This window comes from Hyperolius riggenbachi, chromosome 7 (genome assembly GCF_040937935.1).
Source record: "Hyperolius riggenbachi isolate aHypRig1 chromosome 7, aHypRig1.pri, whole genome shotgun sequence".
NCBI classification, from domain to species: Eukaryota; Metazoa; Chordata; class Amphibia; order Anura; family Hyperoliidae; genus Hyperolius; species Hyperolius riggenbachi.
The window spans coordinates 190,911,263-190,932,703 of NC_090652.1; the positions used below are offsets into that span (position 1 = coordinate 190,911,263).

The 21,441-nt window shown below is 45.5% G+C and overlaps 1 protein-coding gene across 1 annotated transcript in view; it reads left to right on the forward strand.

Annotated features, from left to right (window-relative positions):
* COL3A1 (collagen type III alpha 1 chain) overlaps positions 1 to 21,441 on the forward strand; it is a 2,242,195-nt gene that overhangs the window by 2,217,992 nt on the left and 2,762 nt on the right. Inside the window, exon 50 of the mRNA XM_068244947.1 lies at positions 13,385 to 13,627. Coding sequence (XP_068101048.1) covers positions 13,385 to 13,627 — 243 coding nt within the window. The remainder of the gene's footprint in view (positions 1 to 13,384; positions 13,628 to 21,441) is intronic.

The window sequence follows — 21,441 nt, forward strand, 5'->3', positions numbered from 1 at the left end:
AGGTGATTGACAGGTGATCAGTGGGTTATTACAGGGAAGAACAGATGTAATTAATGCACTGGTGAATTGATAAGGGGGGGTCAGAGGGCAATCTGAGCGTGTGGGCGGGTGATTGGGTGCCCGCAAGGGGCAGATTAGGGTCTGATCTGATAGGTAAAAGTGACAGGTGGTGATAGGGGGTGATTGATGGGTGATTGATGGGTAATTAGTGGGTGTTTAGAGGAGAGAATAGATGTAAACAATGGATTTGGGAGGTGATCTGATGTCGGATCTGTGGGCGATCTATTGGTGTGGGGGGGTGATCAGATTGCCCGCAAGGGGCAGGTTAGGGGCTGATTGATGGGTGGCAGTGACAGGGGGTGATTGACGGGTGATTGATGGGTGATTGACGGGTGATTGACAGGTGATTGACAGGTGATTGACAGGTGATCAGGGGGATAGATGCATACAGTAAACAGGGGGGGGTGGTCTGGGGGGGGGGTCTGGGGAGAATCTGAGGGGTGGGGGGTGATCAGGAGGGGGCAGGGAGCAGGGGGGGGGGATAAAAAAAAATAGCGTTGACAGATAGTGACAGGGAGTGATTGATGGTTGATTAGGGGGGTGATTGGGTGCAAACAGGGGTCTGGGGGGTGGGCAGGGGGGGGGTCTGATGGGTGCTGTGGGCGATCTGGGGCAGGGGGGGGAGAAATCAGTGTGCTTGGGTGCAGACTAGGGTGGCTGCAGCCTGCCCTGGTGGTCCCTCGGACACTGGGACCACCAGGGCAGGAGGCAGCCTGTATAATACACTTTGTAAACATTACAAAGTGTATTATACACTTTGTATGCGGCGATCGCGGGGTTAACATCCCGCCGGCGCTTCCGTATAGCCGGCGGGATGTTGCGGCGGGCGAGCGGTGACAGGCGCCGGCGGAGGATCGCGTCACGGATGACGCGATCGCTCCGCCCATGCCCTTAGAACGACCGCCGCCTCTGTGGGTGAGCCGGTCCTTCAGGGCTCCACTTCCCGGCCGCCTCTGTGCGTTAGGCGGTCGGGAAGTGGTTAATAGTGAACCTGTGGTGTGTCATGCGATCACGCAGAGGCTGTTTTGTTTCTCCCACATAATTCCTTTGGGGCATTTTGCACACCATACCACATTAGATGAGTCGCAGGAAAAGGTGCCTTGTACTGTGTATTCCTGTTGTGTACCTGGTATTAGTATCCTATCTGTGGAATGGATGTGTTCACAGGTCCCACACCTTTGATCGTATCAGAAAGACCAAATAAGAATTGGTCCAATAAAGCTGCTCACCCCGATTGGTAGAGACAGACCACCGTCTGAATTCAGCAGCGTATTCCTCTGCTGAATGACGACCCTGTCGCAAATCTTATTTTATGAACTGCGTTGGCAGTTATATCAGGGTCAGAATATAAAACAGACATGGCTTCAAAGAAACTGTGCACAGAAGATAGCGCTTTATGGTCGGAAGGCAAGCCATAAGCCCAAGTCTGTGGATCCCCCTGTAACAGAGATTTGATCAGTGAACTTTCTGCGACTCAGACCCTGAAGACCTAGGCCGAACTTCAAAATACGTCAAGCAACTATTCATAAAGTTACTGAAACTTGCCCGGGAACCTGAGAATTTCTCAGGAAGGGGCATCTTGGGCTCCATAGGGGTAAAGAGTATAGAAACAGGAGGAGACGCAGGTGGCTCGTTAGGAGCTGAAGACTAAGCACGTGGTGGTGCATTAGCCAACTGGTTCAGCTGCCTGTTCCTGCTGAGCAGCCACTGTCTGAGTGAGCTGATTTACACCCCCTGTGAGGAGCATAAACTGTCATTGCAACTCCTCCATAGATATAATTATTGGCACGTGATAATATCACGCTTGGTCCTAAATGGATACACAGAGGTCTAGACAAGACGTAGTCAAACTTAAGCTAAGGTCATACACGAAAGATCAGATGGCTGAGGTACAAAGGATGAGACAAAGGCTAAGTCAATAACAGGCTAGGGTCATACACAAGAGAGTGGTCAGTAAAGAGAAGGTCAAATCTAAGTCAGGCAGGCAGTCGCATTGAAATACAATAATTGATTTATCAAGAGTCACATTGAAATACAATAATTAGTTTATCACAGAGTGACAAAGTGCCCAGCAAAACCAGCGTACTGATTGCTATCACAGGCAAGGACTGAATGTGAGACAAGGGTTTAAATACACTTAGAGCCTGACCAAGGGCGGCCCTAACCTACAGCAACCAATCAATGTCAGGCTCTAATCGGAGTGTCAGCTGACAGCGTGTCAGCGGACACTAAATCCTCTGGCGTCTTAGTGAGTAGGAGGATGAGCGCCTGCCAGCAGACGCCCGCCCCTTGACGTCACCAAGGACTCCCCGAGAGTCCTGGTTGCCATGGACGCTGGAGCGGAGCAGGAGGAAGTGCGTTGCTCTGAAGAGAAAGTGCCAGGATGCGCGTGCGACTCTGCTGAGAACGGGGCATCGCTGGAGCCAGCAGGTGAGTTCCTTACAGCAACAGTATGAAATGCACTCACCAGATTTTCACGCCAACCCTTCACAGATCAGTATTAACAGCATTAGTAGTCACAATCCACCTAGATAGGCTATCAGCAATGCTACCTTTAAAACACTTAAAGGAAACCGGAGATCATATAAACTAAACATTTTATACATACCTGGGGCCTCCTCCAGCCCCATGCGCACGGGTCACTCCCACGCCGCCGTCCTCAGTTATCTGTATTGTTGGTAGAGATGTAGCGTCCGGTTCGCCGGCGAACGGTTCCAGGCGAATTTTGGGGGTTCGCGTTCGCCTTCACCAGGCGAACTTTTGCGGAAGTTTGATTCGCCCCATAATGCACTATGAGGGTCAACTTTGACCCTCTGCATCACAGTCAGCAGGCACATTGTAGCCATTCAGGCTACACTAAGCCCTGGAGCCCCACCCCCACCCCTTATATAAGGCAGGCTCGCTGGCCATGACACTCACTCGTGTGCCTGCTGCAAATAGACAGACTAGGGAGAGCTGCTGCAGATTTTTTCTCCTAGGGAAAGATTAGTTAGGCTCTTGGCTTGCTCCTGGCTGATTGTTGGGACACCTACCTATGCCCACCTACCTATACTGGGACTCCTACCTATGCCTACCTACCTATACTGGGACTCCTACCTATGCCTACCTACCTATACTGGGTCTCCTACCTATGCCTAGCTAACTACTGAGACACCTACCTACCTATACTGGGACTCCTACCTATGCCTAGCTAACTACTGAGGCACCTACCTATGCCTACCTACCTATACTGGGTCTCTTACCTATGCCTACCTACCTATACTGGGTCTTTTACCTATGCCTAGCTAACTACTGAGGCACCTACCTATGCCTACCTACCTATACTGGGTCTCCTACCTATGCCTACCTACCTATACTGGGTCTCCTACCTATGCCTAGCTAACTACTGAGGCACCTACCTATGCCTACCTACCTATACTGGGACTCCTACCTATGCCTACCTACCTATACTGGGACTCCTACCTATGCCTACCTACCTATACTGGGTGTCCTACCTATGCCTAGCTAACTACTGAGGCACCTACCTACCTATACTGGGACTCCTACCTATGCCTACCTACCTATACTGGGACTCCTACCTATGCCTACCTACCTATACTGGGTCTCCTACCTATGCCTAGCTAACTACTGAGGCACCTACCTACCTATACTGGGACTCCTACCTATGCCTACCTACCTATACTGGGACTCCTACCTATGCCTACCTACCTATACTGGGTCTCCTACCTATGCCTAGCTAACGACTGAGGCACCTACCTACCTATACTGGGACTCCTACCTATGCCTACCTACCTATACTGGGACTCCTACCTATGCCTACCTACCTATACTGGGTATCCTACCTATGCCTAGCTAACTACTGAGGCACCTACCTATGCCTACCTACCTATACTGGGACTCCTACCTATGCCTACCTACATACAAGAAGATAATAAGGTCGTTGCTTCATTGTGGACAGAGCAAATTTGATCAGCTGGACAGTCACTGTTGTTCTATCATTGAGCTACCACAGCCCGGCGACCATATGGACTGGAAAACTGCCACGGCCTGCACTCTGGCCATGTTGCGCATCAGTCCAGCACGGCCGTCACTACGCAAATAGTTGTTTGCGGTGCGTTACACATTGAGTTTGGTGTGTCAGTGTGAAGCAGAACTCTAATTACACTCCCTGATTGATGTATACACATGCAAGATGTTTGAAAGCACTTTAGGCCTGCAATTTAGCATTCAATATGATTTCTGCCCTTAAAACGCTGCTTTGCATCACATCCAGATTTTTCCCCGGGACTTTGGCCATATATTCCACTCCGCCATGCCCCCCTCCAGGTGTTAGACCCCTTGAAACATCTTTTCCATCACTTTTGTGGCCAGCATAATTTTTTCTATTTTTCAAAGTTCGTCTCCCCATTGAAGTCGAACCCGGTTCGCTAACTGAAAATCGGAGGTTCGCGACATCTCTAATTGTTGGTACTGGGTTCCGTAACTTCAGCCAGTCTGTGCTAGAGAAGTGCGCCCTCTATGTATGTCTCCGGTGGCTGCACAATTCTCTTGAGAAGACCGAGGACGACGGCGTAGGAGCGATCCGTGCACACGCCCCAGGTATGTATAAAACTTTTAGTTTATATTGCCTCTGGTACACTTTAACAAACACTCGCAATTGCACAATACAACTTTATTAAAATAAAAAGTATTGCACTCACATATAGTTGATAAAAATGCGCATATATCATAAAAACATCAGTATGTCAGTCATTTGTGTTCTTCCATGTGTCGCCACAAGCTCCTCCCAACGTGTTTCTTCAAAAGGACTCCTCAGGGCTTCTGATTGTTCGTCACATCGGAAGATAAAACACTTTCACTAGGAATATTCATAAATGTTAGCACTCCCTTCCGGGTACTGTTTCTTTTATGGGGGGTGGCCTGGGTGGTAAAAAATGTCCGATTGGCTCTCCTGTGCCACCTAACTTAAGGGTGAAGGGCAGGGGCGTTTCTAGGGTCCTTGGAGATCGGGGGCACCTGTGGGCACCAGGTGGGGAGGTATATGCAGCGCGCGCAGAGCGTCGGGGCAAAAATGGGCGTGGCCATGAGGTGAGTGGGCGTGGCCATGGGTGGGGCCAAATGTACATGAACTTAGCAGCGGTGTAAGCTACAGATAACGGGCCTGCCCATCGAAATATTGGATGGAGCCCCCTGTCCTTTATTTAGATAATTTACAATCAGTATAGGCATAGATCAAAGATGTATACGCACATACAATTTTGATTGGTCAATCACTGACCACCAATTTTACCACCCCGTGCAGTAAGTGGGCCAACAGACAATGAATTTTATGAACAGAGCTAAAATTGGCTAATCAAAATTGTATGTGTGTACCAGGCTTTAAGCCTCATCTACACGGGTAGATGAGGCGGCGATCCGGCGGCTCGATTAGCCGCCGGATCGCCTCTTCTGCGTCCCCGCTTGCCGCGCGTGCGCGGGAATCAATACCCGCTTGATTCCCGCTCGTCCCCACGCCGCGCCGCTTATCTGCCGCTCGATTGTCCCCTCGCGGGGAGCGAGCAGGGATTCGGCGGTGCTAAGATCCGGCCTTGTCGGATCTTATCAATCGAGCCGCATCAGCGGGCACAGAGTAACACCTTACACTGTACACACTGGAGGTAGATCAGCACACAGTGCAGGCACTAGAGAACAGCGTATACTGTACATACCGTAGGCAGCAGAATTAAGCACACTGCAGCTAGCGTGTCAAAAATATGAGGATCATGTTGTGCGGCGCGCTTATCGCGCCGCACCGAAAAATGGATGGGCCATGGACCAGAATGTAGGTGTGGTAACGGGTGGAGACAAATTTACATGAACCTAGCAATGGTGGGACATTAGATTAGGACAGTGGTGGGGAACCTTTTGGAGGCCGAGTGCCCAAACTGCAACCCAAAAGTCACTTATCTATCGCAAAGTGGCAACAGCAATTTAAACTAAATACTGTACAAACGTTTTAACACATGAACATTATGGAAAATCCAAGTTGAAAATAAACTGTGAAGATAAACAATTTCATCCATCCTACTCCTGAAAAATGTATTCAATTTTTTAGAACCTCCCAGTTTTATTTTCTGTTTTAAAAAGCTAAAAAAGTTGGTTTAATGCTATTGTCTCATATGATAAGGATTCAGCTTTTCCCATAGTCTCGCAGTTAGCAATCATGTGACCCCCAACAAGACAAATTCAGCAATCATGAGGCCCCCGACAAGACAAATTCAGCAATCGTGAGGCCCCCGACATGACAAATTCAGCAATCATGAGGCCCCCGACATGACAAATTCAGCAATCGTGAGGCCCCCGACATGACAAATTCAGCAATCGTGAGGCCCCCGACATGACAAATTCAGCAATCATGAGGCCCCCAACATGACAAATTCAGCAATCATGAGGCCCCCAACAAATCATGAGGCCCCCAACAAGACAAATTCAGCAATCTTGAGGCCCCCAACAAATCATAAGGCTCCCAACAAGACAAATTCAGCAGTCATGAGTCACATAAATAGACAGCATTTCACATAAATAGGCAGAATGCCCCCTTAATATGTTAGCCCCCCAAGTTAGGTAGTGAGTGACAGGGACCCCCAGGTTAGCTAGTGAGTGACAGGCGCCTCCAGTTAGGTAGTGAGTGACAGGCGCCTCCAGTTAGGTAGTGAGTGACAGGGCCCCCCGTTAGCCAGTGAGTGACAGGCGCACCCACTCCCTTACCTCGCAGCCAGCAGACCTCGATCAGTGCCGCGGGCGACCCGACCAGATAGAGCGAGCGCCGGACACACCACGCTGTATATGCGGAAGTGATGTCACTTCCGCATATCAGTGGTGTACGCTAGGTCCTAGCGCCCGCTGTATCTGTTCGCCCGCTGATCGAGGTCTAAATCTCTGGCCGCGGGGTCAGCCGGGGGGGGGGGGGGGGGCAGCGGCGGCCAGGAGGGGACAGCGGGCAGTGCCGGGCACCCCTGGGGAAGAGATCCGTGGCACCCCAGGACAGATTGGGGGCACGTGCCCCCCAAAATAGGGCTAGCGACGCCCCTGGTGAAGGGTAATAAATTGGCACTGTGGGAAAGTATGGGCAATTGCAAATGGCCCGTAAAGTTTGTGATAAAAGCAAACTGTAAGTAACGGTTGTATCCCAGGAACTGTTCACCAGTGAACGTGTTCATCCATCACTACTAGCAGTAAATTCCAGCGTACTACGATTTTAAATCCTTTCAGCAGATAAAAGGAAATTATAATACTTCCTTTCTTTGGACCAATAGCCCACATGACTGATTCCATCTTGCTAGTGTTTGAAAGACAGCTCATGTGCAAAGCTTTTTGTCAGCCATTATATGAAGAAATTCAATGCAAAAGTCATTAATAAATCAAAGATTTCATATCATAACACACCCATTAAAAAGGTTGGCGCAGTATTTGATTTAGTACAGGGTGGGCCATTTATATGGATACACCTTAATAAAATGGGAATGGTTGGTGATATTAACTTCCTGTTTGTGGCACATTAGTATATGTGAGGGGAAAAATTTTCAAGATGGGGGGTGACCATGGTGGCCATTTTTAAGTCGGCCATTTTGAATCAATTTTCAATAAGAAGAGGGTCATGTGACGCACCAAACTTGTTGGGAATTTCACAAGAAAAACAATGGTGTGCTTGGCTATAATGTAACTTTATTCTTTCATTCATTATTTACAAGTTTCTGACCACTTATAAAATGTGTTCAGTGTGCTGCCCATTGTGTTAGATTGTCAATGCAACCCTCTTCTCCCACTCTTCACACACTGATAGCAACACCACAGGAGAAATAATAGCACAGGCTTCCAGTATCCATAGTTTCAGGTGCTGCACATCTCGTATCTTCACAGCATAGACAATTGCCTTCAGATGACCCCAAAGATAAAAGTCTAAGGGGGTCAGATTGGGAGACCTTGGGGGCCATTCAACTGGCCCACGACGACCAATCCACTTTCCAGGAAACTGTTCATCTAGGAATGCTCAGACCTGACACCCATAATGTGGTGGTGCACCATCTTGCTGGAAAAACTCAGAAAACGTGCCAGCTTCAGTGCATAAAGAGGGAAACACATCATCATGTCGCAATTTCGCATATCCAGTAGCCTTGAGCTTTCCATTGATGAAGAATGGCCCCACTATTTTTGTACCCCATATACCACATCATACCATCAATCTTATTGTTCCAACAGTCTTGGAGGGATCTATCCAATGTGCGTTAGTGTCAGACTAATAGCAGTAGTTATGTTTGTTAACTTCACCATTCACATAAAAGTTTGCCTCATCACCGAACAAAATCTTCTGCGTAAACTGAGGGTCCTGTTCCAATTTTTGTTTTGCCCATTCTGCAAATTCAATTCAATTGAGATGCTACAGTAGCTGGAGTTTGTAAGGGTGCCATTTGTGAGTAGCTAATATCCGCTGAAGGGATGTTCGACTAATGCCACTCTCCAGTGACATGCTGTGAGTTCTACGCTGTGGGCTCTTGCTGAATGAAGGTAGGACAGCCACTGATGTTTCTTCATTGGTGACAGATTTTATGCGTCCACATTTTGGCAAATACAACACTGAACCAGTTTCACGAAACTTAGCAAGCAGTTTGCTAACTATAGCATGGGAGATGGGTGGTCTCGTAGGGTGTCTTGCATTAAAATCTGCTGCAAAGACCCGATTACTGCGTTCACCAGACATCAACACAATTTCTATCCGCTCCTCACGTGTTAATCTCGGCGACATGTCAATGGCTGTAAACAAAGAGAAACGTGTAAATAACTCATGAAAGAATTAAGTTACGTTAAAACCAAGCACACCATTGTTTTTCTTGTGAAATTTCCCAATAAATTTGATGTGTCACATGACCCTCTTCCTATTGAAAAAAACAAAAGTTGGATTCACAATGGCCGACTTCAAAATGGCCGCCATGGTCACCACCCTTCTTGAAGTTTTCCCCCTCACATATACTAATGTGCCACAAACAGGAAGTTAATATCACCAACCATTCCCATTTTATTAAGGTGTATCCATATAAATGGCCCACCCTGTAGATTCACTAAACTGCAGTAAGCAAAATAACGTCATTAAAGGCACCCTGAGCAGAGCGCGCGGGTATGCATTTAAACATACCTACAAATACTTGATGATAATCTTTCACTTAAGTCCCGTTTTTTAAAGCATTCTCCCCCCTTCCGGCCAGTGTAAATTACATCGGGCTGGCGATTCTCAGCAAAGTGCACTGTAACCCCGGAAGCGGAAGTCAAATCATGTGGTCTGCATATGCGCCGGCTTATTCCTTTTCCCCCATCATCCTCCTCTTAGCCTACCTGTGTAGGTGAGTGAGCACGTCATTGTACTCCGTGCACGAGAGGAGCTTCCAGGATCACAGCACGAGTTTGTTGAGAGTGGCCGGCCGGACCGAGTGGAGAAAGCTTTAAATAATGGGCCAATAAGTGAAAGATAATTACCTAGTATTTGTGGGTATGCTTAAAGGGAAGATCCAAGCAAAAAAAAAATGAGATTCACTTACCTGGGGCTTCTACCAGCCCCATGCAGCCATCCTGTGCCCTCGTAGTCACTCACTGCTGCTCCAGTCCCCCGCTGGCAGCTTTCTGACCTCGGAGGTCAGGGCCAAATTGCGTACATTTTTACACATTCCCGCTAGTGCAGGAACACTAACACATACATTTTTACGCGTTAGTGGTGAAACACGTACATTTTTGTTCCTGCACTAGCTGGAATGCGTAAAAATGTATGCAATGTGGCCCTGACCTCCGAGGTCAGAAAGCTGCCAGCGGGGGACTGGAGCAGCAGTGAGTGACTACGAGGGCACAGGATGGCTACATGGGGCTGGTAGAAGCCCCAGGTAAGTGAATCTCATTTTTTTTTTTTGCTTGAACCTTCCCTTTAAGGGATACCAGAGCTCAAAATGTTTGGAGAAATGGGGGAGCAGGCATATACTACCACCTGTCCTGATGCCCACCGCTCCCCCCCGTTCTCCTTTCTGCCCCCTGTAGCTCACCTAAAAGCCCCCTGGGATTCTTTTCTGGTCCCCAGGGTCGGGCTTACTGCGCAGCCACCGTCATGTGCATGATGTAATGACGTCACTGTGCATGACGTAGTGATGCCATAAGCATGCGCAGTGTGCTCCCGGCAAAGGGCGAGTGCTATAGGACGCACGCAGCCCGGCCGATGCCTGGAGAGGGGGGAGCGGTGGGTATCAGGACAGGTGTTAGTATATGCCTACTCCCCCCATTTCTTGAAACATTTTGAGCTCTGGCATCTTTAAATGCATAACCATGCACTCTACTCAGGGTCCCTTTAAGTCTTATGCATGTTGAGTAGAGTGTAATGCATTGCATGTAACGTACTGCATTGCAAGACCCCAACCTGCTAAGCAGCAGAAATATGAGACAAGAATAAGATAAGGTTTAATTTTCAAAACTACAGCAATTGCACTCCCTCAGTTCCCAGACACTTATGTTTTTAAATAAAACGGGGATGCAAATATAATGTAAACATGTCCATTCAAGCTTTTTTTTAAAACCTTTACAATTCCAGAATATGTATACGTGTTTTAAAAAATATTTTTCAATTTCAACTTTTACTATTTTGTCTTTTTACTATTTCAAATGTATCATTTTCGATGAGATGTACTAATATATTTCATGGTGTGATGTGCCTGTTTTTTGGCTTTAACAACAAAATAAACCAATAGCCACTTGTAAGAAGATAAGACTGGCATCAACAATTTACAACTCTTTTACAATTTACAACTCTACTTCCCTACCACAGTTTTTTTTCCACTTCAAGACCAGAGTAATTTTCACATAACGTTCCTCCCATTCATTCGCCAATAACTTTATGACTACTTATCACACTGAAATGATCTATATATTATTTTTTGCGGGACAAACTAGGCTTTCTTTGGGCAGTACTTTTTGCTAAGAATTATTTTATTACTGTATACAGTATATGCATTTTACAGGGAAGAAGAAAAAAAAATGCAAAGAGCCATCATTTCTCAGCTTTCAGCCATTGTAGTTTAAAAATAAAATGTGCTATTGTATATAAAACAAACACATTTTATTTGCCCATTTGTCCCGGTTATTACAACATTTAAATTGCACCCCTAGTCCAATGTATGGCGATAATATTTTATTTGGAAATAAAGGTGTATTTTTTCAGTTTTTTTATATACTATACTTTTTTTTATACTATTTTAGTGCTTTTTTATACTATAAAAATAATTACAAGTTTTTATTTACAAAAGCAACAGTAATATACCCTCATAACATACATATTTAAAAAGTCCTCAGGGTAACTATTTATGTCGGGTTTTTTTTATGTTGTAATTTTTTTTACAAGTTTTATTTTGGTAACTATGGGGTAGGGGTGGAAGGGGTTAAAAATAATAAATATTTAATAAATGTTTGAATGTAAAAGTGTCTTATGGTATATGTGGGTGTATTTGGTTGTATTTTACTTTTTGGCCACAAGATGACACTACATATAATTCACTGTCTGCTGTTTACAGCAGATAGGAAAGAAAGATTTAGTAACAGTTTCCTTGCAGTTATGAATGAGATATGCATCTCTCTCCCATTCATAATGGCACGGTGATCGGGGCTGAAAATAGATGATTCTCATGCCCCAATCACGGAAGAACAGGGATGCGGCGATGGCGAACGGAAACAGCATGGGAATCGCAATTGCTGGCGGTAAGTAATCAGAGCTTATATATACGCCCCTGATCTGCTAATAGTAAACACAGGGGCATATATGTACGTAGCAAAAATCCGGAACTGGTTAAAGATAGATATAGCACATAGTGATTGCAATATTTTGGAGGGTATACCTCCTTTGTCAAGCAGTGCTACCTGTCTAATGAATAATAAACACACATTTCTGTTTATAGCCATACACATGGTAATTAACCAATCCTCATGTTCTGCACTGATTCAAATCATCCAATCGCTGCCCATACACCTAGCGGACCTTAACTACTAATCTTATATGTAGGGATATGTAGTTGTCTCTCCTACATTCCTGTCACATCCCAGGGTGAGCAGGGGAAGCCGCCCCCAGCAGACATTAATACCTCCTAGAGGTAACTTCACAGTCAGCGCTGCTATCATAACTGCCCTCCGAAGGGGGGGGGGGGGCACTGAAATGTTGTCTAAAGGTGGCCATACACTATACAATTAATACAATTTAAAAATCCGCTTTTTCACCAATTGATTTTCCTGTTTTGTTTTTGTTTTTTCAATTTTTGGATATTGGACAAGTTGGAAATTTCAGACCGACTTTATCAAGAATTGTATGGTGTGTGATGGATTGTCAATTACTTGATGTACAGTTCCAATCAATTTTTTCTGAGCTTTCAATTCTTTTATTCATGATTGGGGAAAAAAGAAATATCAGCAGCACCGCTGAAGTGAAAAAGATAGCTCTTTTATTTGTGCAATAAAATCACATGACACAAAATGAGCTGAAGGCAACTACAGCCCGCTGTTACATAGTTACATAGTTATTTTGGTTGAAAAAAGACATACGTCCATCGAGTTCCACCAGTACAAAGTACAACTCCAGCCTGCTCCCTCACATATCCCTGTTGATCCAGAGGAAGGCGAAAAAACCCTTACAAGGCATGGTCCAATTAGCCCCAAATGGGAAAAATTCCTTCCCGACTCCAGATGGCAATCAGATAAAATCCCTGGATCAACATCATTGGGCATTACCTAGTAATTGTAGCCATGGATGTCTTTCAACGCAAGGAAAGCATCTAAGCCCCCTTTAAATGCAGGTATAGAGTTTGCCATAACGACTTCCTGTGGCAATGCATTCCACATCTTAATCACTCTTACTGTCTTAATCACTCTTACTGTTTCGAAGCGACATGCTTCTTCTTCAAGTTGCAAGCTCATAAGAGCACAAATAAAAGAGCTATCTTTTTCACTTCAGTGCTGATATTTCTTTTTTGCTATTTTTGAACTTGACGAGCAACGAGTTCTAATCAGCTATAGCACGCTGGTCTCCAATTAGAGTGCTGGGTCTAACAACTTTTGCATTCATGATTGGGGAAAAATTTAACATAGGTGTGGTACATTGGTCAGATTTTTGAATTGTTGCAATCGGTCAGAAAAATTGATTGCTATTCTTGAGTTGAACAGATATTTAAAAAAAAGTGTATGTTGCGTGGCCACCTTTGGACCTTTTTTTTCAATGTGATTTTGTGTAAACATATATTTAGGATTGTTCTCAATGGCTGACTTTTTTCTCCAGTTTAGCTATGGAGATCCAGAGATCCCAGAGGATGTTTCTGAGGCCCAAATGGCATTCCTTAGAATTCTCTCAAGCAGAGGACATCAAAATATTACTTATCACTGTCTGAACAGCATTGCCTATATGGATAGGCAAAATGGAAATTTAAAGAAAGCTGTGAAATTTATGAGCTCTACTGAAAGTGAACTCAAGGCTGAGGGAAACAGCAAATTCTCATACACTGTTTTGGAGGATGGCTGCACTGTAAGTATTTCACTGTGTCAAGTGTTTTCTTCTTAAAGAGGAACTGTCGTGAAAACCTTAACATTTAAAACACATACAAATAAGAAGTACATTTCTTACAGAGTAAAATGAGCCATACATGACTTTTCTCCTATGTTGCTGTCACTTACAGTAGGTAGTAGAAATCTGACATTACTGACAGGTTTTGGGTTAGTCCATCTCTTCATGGGGGATTCTCAGCATGGCCTTTATTCTTTATAAAGACATTCCCTGAAAAAGATTTATGCAGTGATGCTGGACAGCCTCCCTGCTCACCGTACACTTTTTTGGCAGTTGGACGGAGCAACTGCCATTCACTAAGTGCTTTTAAAAATAAAGAAAACCCTAAGAACCCCCAATGAGAAGATGGGCTAGTCCAAAATCTGTTGGAAATTTCAGATTTCTACTACTTGCTGTAAGTGACAGGAACATAGGAGAAAAGTAATGTATGGTTCATTTAACTCCTGAAAAAAAAAACGTTATTCTTATTTGTATGTGTTAACATGTATTCTAAAGGGGCACTATTGCAAAAAAGTGTTACATTTAAAGTACATGTAAACATATACAAATAAGAAGTACATTTTCCCAGCATAAAATGAGACATAAATTACTTTTCTCCTATGTTGCTGTCACTTACAGTAGGTTGTCGAAATCTGACATTACTGACAGGTTTTGGACTAGCCCATCTCCTCATGGGGGATTCTCAGCATGGCCTTTATTCTTTATTAAGACATTCACTGAAAAGGATTTATACAATTATGCTGGCCAGCCTCCCTGCTCACCGTACAATTTTTGGCAGTTGGATAGAGAAACCGCCATTTACTAAGTGCTTTTGAAAATAAAGTAAATCTTGAGAACCCCTCATGAGGAAATAAGCTGGTCTAAAACCTGTCGGTTCTGTCATATTTCTACAACCTACTGTAAGTGATAGCAACATAGTACTGTATAAGTAATTTGTCTCATTTTACTCTGGGAAAAATTATATCTCCAATAGGTTGGACTCTGGATAGATTGAAGGCCAAAGACTTGCCCTTGTAAGAAAAGCCTGAAGATTTCCAGATCTAATGGCCCAAGATTTTTCAGCTTTTAGATTGAAATCAACTTATTTGAGTGTTTCTTCAATTGTGGGAATATCTGAAGATTTCCAATTTTCGATTATTAGCATTCTAGTTGCAATAAAAGTATGATTAAAGATCAATCTTTCTTTTGGGGGCAAGTCCATGGTCTTGAGGTGTAATAAAGCCGTACCTGTGGGGATATGTGTAAGGCTCATTGGAAGTATTTTTAAGAAACGTCTCTATTTCTTCCCATAGTTTCTGTATCTTTGGGCAGTACCAAAAGATATGTTCCAAAGAACCCAACTGTTTACAGTTCCTCCAACATAATGGAGATGCTTTGCTGTCAAATTTGGGAATTTTTACAGGAGTCATGTACCATTGCCAAACCATCTTGATAAGATTCTCATGGTGTGATACACAATGAGAAGCTTTTTTAACAACCTAATTGCCAAATCCTAATCTTCGTGATCAATATCTTCTTGGAGAAGTTCCTGGCTGTAAGCATTCCTCCTGTGGCATGTTCTGTCCGTTGCGGTGGAGCCGCAAATGGACAGTTCTGGCTTGTCTGCCTGCATTCGGTCACATTGTCATTTGCAATTGCTCTGCAGTTCTGGGCAGCTCAGGATGCTGTCATCATTCCACCAATTGCTTACTACAGCTGAGCTGTGGCCAGATAGCCCTGGATTTCCTGCAGGCATGTTGTTACATAATACTGCATGTATTTCCTATGGAAGTCCTTTAAATTCACAACCAGCTAGCAAATGGTAATCAAGCCAGCTCAGGATTGAATGATTACCATTCATCTGTGTGGAGATTTGCATGCTTGCATCCATTGGTCGATGCCGGCATAAAAGTCTGTCTCCCCTTTTAGACCTCGCCCATCATAGCGATCACTATGCTGGTCTGTTGGGCACTGTGCTACTCTGTATAGTTCGGTTATTGTAGTTCAATGCGACCTTGTGCTTTAGCTAGTTCTTGATAAATATATATGCAGACCAGGGGCGTACCTAGAAATCCCCGGGCCCCCCTGCAAAAAAAAAAAATCCCCCCCAGGGCCCGCTCAGGGACTTTTGGGGGGCAGGAGGGGTCGCAGCATAAGAGGAGAGTATGGCAGATCGGTGGGGAGGGGGGACATTCCCCCCCCCCTCCCTCACCTCGGGCTCTCCTCTCAGCGCTCCCCCTCCTACAATCATTGGTGGCAGCGGGCAGCAGCGGCGGCAGGATAACACATACCTCCTTCGTCCCGGAGGTCTCCGATGTCTAAGAGCAACTTCCTGTTTACACAATAAGTTGCATGAAGCTATTAGAGATCGGAAGACCTCCAGTGAGAATGAGGTAATGTGTTCAGCCTGCCGCCGCCGCTGCCATCAATGATTGCAGGAGGGGGAGTGCTGAGAGGAGAGCCCGAGGTGAGGGAGGGGGGGGAATGTCCCCCCTCCCCACCGATCTGCCACACTCTCCTCTTATGCTGTGACTTCTCCTGCCCCCCTAAAGTCCCTGAGCGGGCCTCCCCACGATGGCAGGGGTCGCATCTCCTATTGTTACGCCAGTGATAGTACCTTCAAGTCAAGGTTTGTGAGAGTTCTGTAGGATACGTTGACCACTAGGTCGCCTTTTGGGTTTGGCTCCTGGTTACCCTGCTGCTGACTGCTGCATCCCTTACTCCTTCTCGTCCTCTTACTCTTCTGCCCCTCCCTAAAAAAGCAGAAGCAGTGGAGGTGCCTTCCCCTGAACTAACGTCGGAGGGGGTGTCAGTACGGGGTTGGGGGACTCTACCACAGCGTAGATTCTCACGCCAAGTGTATACCCGGTCCTCCTGATAGTCGATAGTATCACGTCTATATTTGTCGAGTTTACTCATAAGGGTTTGTTGTTTGTATAAGTCTAGTTTCATTTTACGCTGTTCAAAATACAGACCTCTGTCATCACTCTCAAGTAGTGTTTCAAGTTTGCTCCTAAGCACTGAGGAGGAGGATTCGAACTTCCCTATTTGGTCCTGGATCCCCTGAATAGTCAAAGCAATTAGGTCCAGACTACATTTGTTCAGAATTTGAAACCAATTGGCACAAAGGGATATGTTGCTCCCGCAAAAAGTAGGACGGATATTTAAACGCAATCCTCTTCAGGGATGCAAAGAACTCCCTAAATCGCGAACTGCGTGCTGCAAAGAGGGCCTACTCTGACAAGCTGGGTCACTACCTCCAGTCAAACAATCCACGCGAGGTGTGGAAAGGCCTCAGAGCAGCTACGAACTTCAAACCACCCCCCCAGCATGCGACCCCCAGCACCTCACTAGCCGAGGAACTAAATAAGTTTTGCGGTCGGTTTGAAAACAGCCCCAAGCAGCTTGCTAACCCTGCATCCTCGACAACGCTCTCCCCGAAGGTCCAGGTCGACTTAGTGCCAGTAGCGGTCCAGGAAAAAGATGTTCTCCATCACCTCCGCCGACTCAATGCCAGGAAGGCTGCCGGCCCAGACGGCATATCACCAACTTGCCTGAGAACTTGCGCAGACCAGCTGGCCCCCACGCTCACCTCCCTTTTTAACAGGTCCCTGGCGGAAGGCAGTGTCCCCTCCTGTCTTAAGAGGTCCACAATCATACCGGTCCCAAAAAAGCCAGGCAACACAGAATACAACAACTTCAGACCTGTGGCCCTCACCCCCATAGTCATGAAGATCCTTGAACGTCTGGTTCTTGCCCACCTGAAACACCTTGCCAGCCCCTTCCTTGATCCACATCAGTTTGCATACAGGGCCAATAGGTCCGTGGATGACGCCATCAACATCAGCCTGGCGTACATCACGGAACACCTCGAAAGACCAAACTCCTACGTCAGGATCCTGTTTTTGGACTTCAGCTCTGCATTCAATACAATCTGCCCAAACATACTGATCGACAACCTGGCACATCTTGGAGCTGACCCCACACTCTGCGCGTGGGTAAAAGACTTCCTCTCTAATAGGACACAACAGGTGAAGCTTGGTAACTTCTTCTCCAGTGTGAGCACTACCAACACAGGGGCTCCACAGGGGTGTGTTCTGTCCCCTCTCCTGTTCTCATTGTACACTAACAACTGTACCTCCTCCGCCGACTCCGTAAAGGTCATTAAATTTGCGGACGATACCACCATCATTGGGCTCATCGGAGAGGCAGGTGAACATGAGTATCGCAGCGAGATAGAGAATCTGCACATGGTGTGAGGTCAACAAGCTCGTCCTTAATGCAGCCAAAACAGTGGAATTGATCTTGGACTTTAGGAGACACTCACCCACACAACAACCAATCTCTATCAACGAGATTGAAGTGTCAAGGGTTTCCAGCGTTAGGTTCCTGGGAACTACCCTAACGAGTGACCTCAGGTGGGCACAGAATACTACCAAAATCCAGAAGAAGGCTCAGCAGAGACTATTCTTCCTGCGCCAATTGAAAATTGAAAAAATTTGGTATGCCTCAGGAGCTGCTGTCCAGCTTCTACACTGCCACTATTGAAGCAACCCTCTGCTCCGCCATTATTGTGGGGTATGCAAGAGCAACCGCCAGTGATAAGTATAAGCTCCAAAGAGTTATCAGCTCAGCGGAAAGGACCATTGGCTCTCCTCTGCCACCTCTGGACCTCCTCTACACCTCCAGAATGAAAACAAGGGCCAACAGGATCTCCCAGGACCCGTCCCACCCGGCCTGCCACTTCTTTAAGCTCCTCCCATCGGGCCGACGCTACAGAACCATCCGCCCGAGGACTAACAGGCGTAGAGACACCTTTTTTCCCCAGGCAGCCATCCTGCTGAATTCCGGCCTCTCGTCGGTACGCTAGCTGCTTTCTCAGATCCACTAGCCGGCGAGAACTCTACCTGGGCGGCACAATATCCAACCCGGAGGGTCCCGTAAAAGAGCAAAACACATATTGTACTGCATCGACCGACTAAAACTGTGTGTTACTGCATGTCTTGCTTATCTTGCTTGTATTATATGCTATTTGTTTTTTTGTCTATCTCTGTCCTTGCTATAGTTGCCTTCTGCCATGTGATCCACAACCAATTCCGGGTACGACCTCGGTCGCACTTGGCGAAATAAAGTTTCTGATTCTGATTCTTGGTATGCGTTTAACCTTTAAGTATTCAATCAAAGTCTCAGAGGGCAGTTTACATTGTAGATACGTCTCTCAAGGTTCTCAAATAGCGTTTGCAAATATGGAATATCGGTGGTAAAGCTGCTGTTAGGATTGGAATATTGTTGTATCAGGCTGTCAATTTCGCCCTGATTAAACACCAGGGTCTCAGCTATCCTGTTAGTCAGACCTGATAAGTCAAAAAATGACATACTGACAGAAAGGAGGATGGGAAATAGGGTGCAGACCTATAACAAAACACAATGCATAAAAAGAATTTAGGTTTTGCACACCTCCAAAGCAGCTATAACATTAACTAAATGTATCATTCAACGGGTGCAATGTCAGTAACAATGTCCAAATACTGTATATACTAATGGACATGCACACCATGCGGTTTAAATGCAAATAGAGTCTTTGTATATTATCTCTAGAGTGTAAAAAAGATTCACAAGAACACTGATCTGGACCCAAAGTGCCAGTCAGAATATTAAATTACAATAGATAGTACACCAATTTACTGTATACATAACAAAGTGCAGTAGAAAAAAGTTATCTGGACATCACTTGAGGTACAAAAGTGCAAATAAGCGTATATAACAATCGTGAGCTAGAGCCCAAAGTAGATATACAGCATAATGGGGCAACATACAATGTAATATGTCACTTCAAAGTGATGACCAGAAAAGAGTCCATAGAGAATCACATGTCCCCTTTAAGAGGAATTAAATGCGGACATATGGAGCAGGAACAATGCGACAGTCTATAATCAGAGTGAGAGGTGCTGACACCCTCAGAATTTACCCAGACGTCAGCGTTTCGGAAAAGATTACTTTCTCAATGGGTGTATTTAGCAAAGCGGCAACTCCAGCAGAGAGGAAAGGTGTCAGCGTCCTGATCAAACAGTTATCCAGCATGGTTTAAATAAATTGAATGGCCTCTATCAGAGGCGGGGAAAAATCGTAACACCGGGGACAGCTAACGTGTGCACTGGACACACAGGATTGCAATATAACAATAGCAAGAAAAAGAAAAACAGCCCTCAGAAGTTTGAACTACTGTAGCACTAAGTACTGACTGCACCGGTCTGCAACAGCTAAAATGCACTGTGTGGACACACTGAACATCAATATCACCGCCGTCTCCTATGCCCTTCTCTACATCATATAGGTGCGACTTTGAGGTCGCACTGGAGCCCCACAGTTATGACGTATTCCTGCGACGTGGGAAATCATGTGCCCGCCTCGCATTCTAATAGGCTGAATGATGGAGCTATTGAATATTTAAACAGCAGGTCCGGGACACCACGGCAATGAGGCGCCAGGTGTTACCCGGACATGCTGCTGGTAAGTGCAATGAATTTGTGGTCTGCTATGTTGATCATTTTCTGTGCACAACTTTCCCCATGTTGCCCAAACTTGTTTACAAACACCCACGCTTTCCAGCAAGTTTAACTGATTGCCCCATAGTCCACACCTGATCTTATTTGCTATAGCCTTTTACCTACACATATATTCACCATAGTACCACAAACCTCCCCCGTTTGCATGTCCCTCCAGCTAATGGGTTCTCCCACATGCATACATACACAGCAACACCCCCCCCCCCACCCCCTCCCTCCTGGACGTCTCCCACTCCTTCCCATTTTTCCCATACAAACACTCTGCAGAAAAAATATCACATCCTATACAACTTGCCATTTTAATGTCTTTTACCATATTTATGTTTTTTACTATATTTATGTTGCTATAGTTTTATTATTTGATCGATATGTATTGGATAAGTTCGATATGTATTAGATTATGATTATTTTATTATAAACGCTCAATACTGACTATTTACACATGCACAATGTACAAGATCAGACACCAATTATGCCTCTTGTCCCTAGTCGTGTGCTCCTACTTACTATTGCCTGATGAAGCGGGTTTAGGCCTGCGAAACGCGTTGCGACTACCCCTTGGAGTGTACCAATAAATCTACCTTATTTTAAATACACAGCTTGTTGTGTCTGCTTGCAGGAGGTAAGTCCACCACTGCCTCCTAAGCATTTTTAAACTTTTTATTAACTGTTTTTACCCTTTTGGCGCCTCTGTTCTCCTTTACAATATACCTAATATTCACCCCTGGTGGAGGGGGATACCCCTTGTTCTTCCTATCCACAGAGAGCGACTTCTTAACCCTGAGTGAGGACAGGCTAATCTCCTCACCTGCTTATACAGTGGTTGCCTGGGGGTAACCCTGGTTTATGAGTATATCGTTGTACTCTATTTCATAATACCCATTACCACTACTTACTACACTATATTTGGCTCTGGGTTCTTTCTCTTTATATATCAATATCACAAGGGCTCTGGGTTTATGTAGATGGTGAATTGGTATTGTAGCAGCAAGTAACTCCACTGGGGAAACAGAACACAGGCCTAACTAATTCTTTCCCTATCTGCAGTACACTCTCCCTGATCTGCCTAGCACAGAAGTCAAACACAGACTGTAAAATGGCTGCTGTGCTGGATTTCTGAGAGGTGGGGGGGGGGGGGGGTGTCCAGGTTGGAGGGATAGCTAATTGGCTGCCATGTGTCTGCGGACTCTAGGGTGAGGGGTCAAAGTTTGGCTTCATTATAATGTGCGA